The sequence below is a fragment of the Dasypus novemcinctus genome, chromosome 21 (assembly GCF_030445035.2).
Source record: "Dasypus novemcinctus isolate mDasNov1 chromosome 21, mDasNov1.1.hap2, whole genome shotgun sequence".
Lineage (NCBI taxonomy): Eukaryota > Metazoa > Chordata > Mammalia > Cingulata > Dasypodidae > Dasypus > Dasypus novemcinctus.
The window spans coordinates 30,240,833-30,249,611 of record NC_080693.1 but is presented as its reverse complement, the minus strand read 5'-3'; the positions used below and the strand labels follow the sequence as shown (position 1 = coordinate 30,249,611).

General features: G+C 40.4%; 1 protein-coding gene across 1 annotated transcript; it reads right to left on the bottom strand.

Moving 5' to 3' along the window:
* Positions 1–221: 221 nt before the first annotated feature.
* LOC101418181 (olfactory receptor 1A1-like) lies at positions 222–1,154 on the bottom strand. Its single transcript, XM_004463572.2, has one exon. The coding sequence runs from the start codon at positions 1,152–1,154 to the stop codon at positions 222–224; it is 933 nt and encodes a 310-aa protein (XP_004463629.2).
* Positions 1,155–8,779: the final 7,625 nt, after the last annotated feature.

The window sequence follows — 8,779 nt, the reverse complement described above, 5'->3', positions numbered from 1 at the left end:
GACATGAACCCCATGTTCTTGTGCTGCTGCTCTGCCAAAGAAGCAATAAAGCATGTGGTCATTTCAGTGAGATTAAAATCTCATCAAACTCTTAAAAGATTTTTGAGAAGTGGGATTTTTCTGGCTGAAAAGATCAAAGCTGGTTTCTTGGACTGGGATGACATTGGGCTCTTAAGTATATCCTAACTGTGGACCGCAGTGCCTAATGCATAACTTCAAACTCATTGTGAGGACATTCTCTTGTTGAAGAGTTTCCCCAAGGCAGCCTTCATGTCCCGGTTTCTTAGACTATAGATGAAAGGATTTAGCATGGGGGTTACTGCCACATACATCACAGTTATCACTGCATCCTTAAGGCTGTAACTGGTCAGAGGGCGGCAATACATGCCCATTACTGTCCCATAATATAAAGAAACAACAGTGAGGTGGGAGCCACAGGTGGAGAAGGCTTTGAGCATGCTCTTGGTGGATGGAACTCTTAAGACAGTGGAGAAGACGCGAACATAGGAGATGATGATGCATATTAACGGTACGCAGAAAACACTGACTCCTAGATACATCATCTTTACATTAAGGTGGATGTCAGAGCAGGACAACTTGAGCAAAGATGTAATGTCACAGTAGAAATTTGTCACTTCTTGGTTGCGGCAGAAGGACAGACTGGCTGTGAGCAGAGTGTGGGTGAGGGCATTGGCATTTGCAATGACCCAAGACCCAACAACAAGCAGGAAACAAAACTTTTGTTTCATAATTGTTGTGTAATGAAGAGGGCGGCTGATGGCCACAGCACGATCATAAGCCATCACAGCTAAGATATAGCTGTCAGTGTTAGCCAAGGAAAGCATGAAATACATCTGTGCGAGGCATCCCCCAAAGGAGATGACTTTGCTGCCAAAGAGATGGTTTGTGAGCATCTTAGGGACGGTTACAGATGAGAAAAAGATGTCAACCAAGGAGAGGTTGGCAAGGAAAAAATACATGGGGTTATGAAGGCGAACATCAGAGTGAATGGCCCAGATGATGAGCAGGTTTCCAATCAGTGTGATGGGGTAGATGAACAGGAAGAGGACAAAGAAGACATCTTCCTGTGCCTGCTGACTGCTAAGTCCTAGGAGGATGAAATACAGGGTAGAGGACTGGTTTTCTTTCCTCATGGCTCCTTCAGCATGAAAGGGGAGGAGAATCCAGAGTTATTAGCAAAGTTTTTGTGTGTGATGAAATTAGTGATCTACTGCTCTAATGATTAGCTTTCTCTCTCCTAGGGCTTACTAAATCTAGACAGAGACAGTATATGGGGAAAAATCCCTTTGTTCTGTGGGAGTAAATGCTAGTCACCACTGGATATTTCTGTGTAGGAAATTAGCAATCTGTACATCAGAAGTTCCCATTATCAGTTCCTCCAGTGCCTCTCCCAAAAACATCTATGTTTTAATCACTTAAAAAATAATTAACCTTTCATATTCTTTGTGTTATTCACTTTGTTAGGCTCCCGGAGTCATAAATATGTGATAATACTTGTTAATTCAGCCATTTATTCATCCCATAAAATATATTCTCAACTCTCAAGTACCTTAAAACTTAATGGTGGAGGTGGAGTCACACACTAATCTTATATCTGATAAGGAAAAGAGCATTGAGGTTCTTTGACCAAGCATTCCTGTGTAAAACTGGTGTCAGTAGAGGGACCAGTCAGCACAATTGGGGATTGTTCTCCTGACCAAACTCAGATTGAAACAGAGTGCAGGAGGTAACAGGTGTCTACACTGGCATTGGGAGGTTGTAAATCATAAGAACAATTTGGTTTATTTAGGACCCAGTGAAGCCAGCCCAGTGAATGTCCTCCCCATGTGTCCTGTTTTCAAAGCAGACTTTCCATTTATTTCTTTTCCAAACCATAATACCGAAGCCTTTCTCTTTGATGTGTATTTTCTCTTTGATTATTTCTTTTGGTAAACCATCCAATTCCATAGCGGTGTTACCTGTACTTTGCCACTGACTCTCGGGTCTGTGTCTTTAGGCTTGACCTGTGTTTCCCATATTTCCATGTTCTGTCATCCTGCAAACATGTCTGATGAAACTCCTTACTCTGAACCTTCAAACTAAGTAAGTTTTCCTGGGCAGAAAATCTATGTATTATTTATTTTTACCACTTCTGGGGCATTTTTCATTGTATGCACCAAGGAGTTTTAAAATTAATTAATTTTCGAGGAGGCAGGGCAAGATGGCATCTGAGTGAGTGTACCTTACGGTCTCTCCTGCAAAGAGGTGGCTAAGTGGGGTTGGAGTCTTGCTGGAGCAGGCTGCTTTGGGGGCTTGCAGGTCGGAGGGTGTGTGGACATCAATTTGGAGAGAGAGTGGCAGAGGTGGTGCTTGCTAAAGGTAGAATTGCAGTTTACAAGTACAGAGGTCGGAAGCTGTGGGCTGGCAGGACCCTTCCCCCTGGGGCTGGTGGCCATGGTGTTTCCTGAGAACTGTCGGTTGTGGGGTGGCGTTCCTGGGCCCCGTGGTCCCCGGATGTGTGGTCCCCAGGTCAGTGTCCCTTGAGTCCCCGTAGCCCGTGTTCCACGGACCTATGTGCCCTGGGTCTGCAGAGTCCCCGACTTTCCTTTCCCAAGTCCAGTGCTCCTGGAGTTCCGGGATTGCCTTAGTCCTCCGGTTTTGGACTGGGAGGTGGGTGGGAGGTGGGTGGGAGGGATTCGGTGGGGGGTGCAGTAGGGGAGACTGGCTAGTGTGGGTTCGATTTTCTGGTGCCCCCCCCCCTTTTTCCTTTTCTTTTTTTCTTTTCTTGCTCTTGGAGGAGCATACCGGCTAGCTTGGGGAGAGTCTGGGAAGAGAGGAGTGGTGAAACTGCTGAGAAAGCCCAATTCACCTAAATACCCTGGGATAGGAAACATGGCCTGGGAGAAGGTGGAGTCAGAAAATCAACAAACCCTCTTGTAGCACACCTAAAGGAGAGGGACTGTAGGAGCTGCTTTCCAAGCCTCCAATAGCATACTTGGGGTTCCTGGTGAGGTGTGGGTGCTCTCTCTCTGGAAATTAAGAGTCACTGTTTTCTGTGCGGCATTGATTGAACAAGGACCCACTTGAATTTCCTACTGAACCTCTCAGGCAGCTTTCCTGCTACTTGGGAGAGAGGGAAGTGAGGAAGGGAGAAAAGGGGGAATGTCAGATCCTTAAACATTTTATTTAACTAGAAACAGGATACCTTGCTTGAAACTTTCCCTGGTATTTGGTTGGTTTTTCCTTGTTTTTCCTTCTGCTTTATCCCCCCAAGTCCCATTTTTCTTTCTTTCTCTTTTTCTTTTTCCTGCTTACTTCCCCACTCTCTTTTGTCCCTTTTTTTTCTCTTTGTTTCTTTGCTTTCCTATTCTTCTTACATTATGTGCTGCAGAGAGAGCTTCACATTTGCTGTATTTCCTCATCCTCCATTTATTCTCTTCTGTGTGTATTGATTTTGGCTACCAACACTATTCCCTTTCCTCTACATCTTTCTATCCTCCATCATTGATTGTTTCTCTTACATTACACCTCTCTTTGTTTGCCCCCCTATTTTTTTGACTTTTTATTACTAGTATCTTTGTTCTGTTTTCTGCCTTTTATTCACTCTTTATATTATTGTCCTCTCTTTTCTCTTTCCCTCTCTCCTGTACACACAGGCCTTTAATTCACACTGTATTCCCCCCATATTCAGATTTTTATGTACTCTACTTTTCTTACTGTTATAACTCTACATACCTTACATGAGTCTAATATCCATTCTCCTATATCTCACATGGTTCCTTTGCTAATATTTACTATCAATACTACTATTATTCATTTTTTTTACTCCTTTTGCTTTCTCTGGCCCTAATATTTTCCTTCAAGTGAACTTGGCAAACAACAAGGATATAGAACAAGATGAACAAAGTGACAAAGAGAAGACTTAACACGCACACAAAAACAACAACTAATTAAACTCCAAACTAGACAAAGAAGCGAAGCAACTGACTAAACCCATCAAGATAAAATGATAACCAGACAGCAACAAAAAACTACAAACCAAACCAATAATCAGGAAAATATGTCCCAATCCAATGAACAAACTAAAAACCAGGAAGAGGAGCAGAACATCAAACAAGTAATTAAAGATCTCAAAACATATATTAGGGACCAATTTGATAAGGTGAAGGAAGAGATTAAGCATATGAGGAAAACAATTGGAGGGAATACAGAAGAAATTGCAATCATACACAAAAATATAACAGATATGATGATGATTAGCAGCACAATTCAAGAAATCAAAAATACACTCTCAGCAAATAACAGTAGACTTGAAGAGGCAGAGGAGAGATTAAGTGATGTGGAAGACAGTACATCTGAAATCAAACACATAGTAGAACTTGTTGATAAAAAGATAGAAAAAATCCAGCAGGGGTCTAGGAACCTGAATGACAATTCAAAACACACAAACATATGTATTATAGGCATCCCAAAAGGAGAAGAGAAGGCTAGGGGGACAGAAAGGGTGTTGGAGGAAATAATGGCTGAAAAATTCCCAAACCTATTGAGGGAGATGGATGTACATGTCCAGGAAACACAATGCACCCCAAACAGCATAAATCCCAACAGGCCTACCCCAAGACATATACTTGTCAAGTTATCCAATGCTCAAGAAGAGGTACAGAGTAGGGGCAATTTCAGGATTTGGAGTTGTCCTAGGTAGTGCTGCAGGGATGGATGCTGGACATTGTGTGTCCTGTCGTGGCCCACTGGGTGGACTGGGGGAGAGTGTGCACTACAATGTGGACCACAGTCCATGTGCTACAGCAGTTCTCCAGAATGTATTTTCCGAGTGCAGTGGTTGTGCCACAATGATGGAAGTTTGTTGATGTGGGAGGGGTGGCGTGGGTGGGGTGGGGGTATATAGGGACTTCATATTTTTTGAATGTAACATTTAAAAGAAAATAAAGAAAAAAACTAAAAAAATTAATTAATTTTTATTATAGAATTTGTACATGTACAGAACAATCATGAAGATAATACAGAGTGCACAAAGAGACTAGCTCTTAATATTTCTTGAGTTCAAATCCAAGTGCATTTCATGAGTTCCTCAAATGTGGGATGTTCACCCAGCTTATCCCTTCCCTCTACATCTGATCATGCTGATTCTTCATTTAAAGATCTCTTATAATTAAATATTTCTATTTCTATCTCAGTGAGCATTTTCAATTTCTAACCAAAATATCATATTGCCCCCTTAAATACTTGACTACAGGTTTCCTCCTTTTATTATTTATTTATTTTCTATCTGGTTGCATCATTGTCTTTTTGATGCGTTACTTTGCTGCATGGGGGCTTGTACGTCTCTGCCCCACACAGGTCTGGGATGGCTGTTTTTCTTTTATTTACCAGGAGTTTCCGGGGACTGAAATTGGGTCCTCCATATGGTAAATGGGAGCTCAATTGTTTGTGCCACAGCCACTTCCCAGGTTTCCTCCTTTTAGATTCATCATGTAATCTCAGTCCATACTAACTATGGCAGAGACTACTACCTGCTCACCCAAATTCAGGTTGTTCTCTTTTCCTAAACACTCAGCTACACTACATGTCCCAGGCACTCTTGCAGTGAGGGTGGTCACGTGGCTGATCCTACTCAATCTATTCATGAGCTCCAATTCTGGGTTTCCTACGTTCTCCCTTTCCCCTTCTGCCAGCTGGATGCAATGGCAAGGAGGCTGAATTGGATGTTGGAGTCACATGGTGGAATGAGCCTGTGTGCCTCTTTCTCCACATCTTGGCCACCTATTATGACATACTATGACACTTGGGGCTTTTATAAAGGACAGAAATTAATCTTTTAATTTCATTATTTATTTATTTACTTTTATTTATTTTAAAAATATTTACAAATACATTCCTTATGTATTTTTGTTATATAAAAATTGGGAAGTTCAAAATGGATAAAATTCACAGAAGATGTGATTGCATAGTAAATAAAATCTGTAGAATTACTAAGGGAATTCAAGAAAATTTGGAGATACAAATCAATATTAAAAAATCAAAACTGTCTTTATATCAAGAACATTAGTTAGAAAATATAATTTTAAGAAAGCTCCCTGTTCACAATAACATGGAAATACTAGCAATCTAAAAATAATCCTAACAAAAGAGGCCCAAGACCCGTATATAAAAGTTACAATATTTTATTAAAGGTTAGAAAAAATACGTATAGAAAAGGGAGAGAGGAATGTTAATGGGCAGAAAGACCCAATGTTGTGAAAATGTAAATTCTCTGCTAATCAATGAATTTGATGCAATTACAATCAATACCACTGGTGTCTTTTGAATACGGAGCTTAACAAACTGAAACTAAAATTCATGGAGGAGAATAGAGCCAAGAGAGCTAAAACAATCTGAGGAAAAAGAAAGATGAGGGCAGAATTGCCATCGAAGTGTTTTGCTAGGGCTTTAGCTTTGATCCTCAAACAGTGGAGTAGGAATGAGGTGGGGACTGACAAATGACCCTTGTCCAGACTAGAGAGCCCAACACTGACCAAGGATATATTTGTAGTTAGTATATGGTGTGCTTTGGTGTATTAATATGCAAGAAAAGGATGGATTGAGTGGTAAATTGAGTATCCATGTTTAAATAAATATAGAAAATAATTTCTAAAAGATTAAGTGTGAAAAGAAAAAATTCAAAAATTTTAGAGGCAAACAAGTTTCCGGTGTCAGGAGAGGAATTGATTTCTTAACCCTGACACAAATTCACAAATCTTAAGAGAAAATATTGTAAAATTTGAATAACTTAAAATTAAAATGTTTGCATGAAAAAGATACTGCAAAGAAGGGAGAAAGACAAGGTATGGACTGCAAGAAGATTTTGCTATATATACTAACACTAAGGAATTTATATGCAAAATACAAGAGAGTCTTATGCAATAATAAGAAAAAGATCAGAAAAATCTGATCTGCTAGGAAAAAATGAGCAAAGACTTGAAGAGACAATGAATAGAAGAAACTGAAATCACCAATAAATAAAAGAATATATGTTCATCACCTTTAGAAATGAAAGAAATGCAAATTAAAACAAATCCAGTTTAACTTTCTTTACCTTAGAACAAATGCAAAATTCTGAGAATTTCCAGTGTTAGGGAGGAAGTGGAAAAATGAAAAATCATATGTCCTACTATGGGACTTTTAAGTTAGTATAACCACTTTGAAACAACTAGGCAAACTCTCATAAAGGTGAAAATTCATACATCTTTGACCCAGCAATTTTTACTTCTAGAAGGGACCTTACGGAAACTCTAGCACAGGTGGTCAGGAAGATTTTCACAAGGATATGTACTGTCATAGAGAATTCTTTCAAATAGTCTAACAAATTGAAAAAGGAAGAAAATTGGATCATTTTCTTATTAGTGAATTCTGGACAGGGTTAAATGAAAGATTTTCCACGGATAATTGAAAAAGGTAAGGAGATGGGAATAAAACAAGGCTGGAAGATAAATACCATATCACATAGTACACTTGAATGTTAACATTTAAAATAATATACACATGTGTAGTAAAGTATAAAACTTGAATGGGAGAATACTACTTCCATTGGATTGGAAGAAAGTGGGTTTCAACTGTGTCTTTAGTATTTATTTAAAAAGATACAGAAAGGGACTCAGAGAAGAGGGGTTTCTGAGCACAGGGACTTGGGATGGAGAGCCTCAGTGCCCATGTCAGGGGTCGTTATGGGCAGGGATGATTTCTCCTGAGACTCTGGGGAAAGACGTAAAAGAAACTTAAGCCACCAGGAGGAGAAGAACAAGGGGGAACAGCCACAAGATGCTGCAGACAGCGTGAGAGCCTTGAGTTCACTGGACGGAAGCCAGAATCTCAGGTCATGCTCAGCCTCTCAAATTCTCCTTCCTGGAAAGCATTTATGTTCTGTTACCCCCTCCATGAGTGTGATGGTGCAAAGGAAAGTTTTACAGGGACAGAAGAGGCCAAGTATTTCCCCTTGGCATGTGGGGGCAACATACAAGGCCAAAGACCTGACCTCTCAGTGTTTTGAGATCTCCCTGATAGTTCAACACACCCCTGATAGTTCAAAGAAAGAACATATCTTCTCAAGTGCCTGCCAACAGGTTCCATTGAATGTGGAGAAGAAGGTGGCTTTCTAGCTCCTATCAAAGAGGACAAATACATACACACCCACTCTCACACACGTAAGCACACCCAAAGGCACACGCACACAATTTTACACCAGGAGATTGAGCTTAGTACTGAGATACCCAGACCAGAACCACCCATGCATGATCTTGTTTTCATAAACAAAAGACCAAGGACAGGAATTGTCAGATAAGATCTAAAGCCTTACTTTCAGTGTCTCTTAGTTCATTATTTTGGTGCCCGTTGCTGGATTGTGTAAACAGGAGGGAAATCTGGATGGTCTGGCAGCAGAGGGGGACAAAAGACGGGGACTGTTTCTCCTAACCCTTTTGTGTTTATCCCCATGTCTCCCAGATTTCACTACTTGGGTTTTGGTGTTTTGCTAAGATTTGAGTCCTGGCCTTGACATTACCTTTATTGGTTACTTTAACCAATTCATTCCACCTTTTTTTTTTTTCCCGGCTGATAAAAGAACATAAGAGTTCTACTTACCTCCTGAGGGTTTGCCAGAATCAAAGGAGATAATTTATGTCATGAATTTGCTGGCACATAGTAAGGGTAAGGAGTGTAAGGTAAAGGCTAGCTACCCCTTGATCTAGCTGCCATTAGACACCTTTCTCCAATGTCCACAGTCCCT

What these genes read in the sequence shown, in the direction of transcription:
- LOC101418181 (XM_004463572.2), bottom strand. Translation starts at nt 1,154, where the DNA reads ATGAGGAAAGAAAACCAGTCCTCTACCCTGTATTTCATCCTCCTAGGA.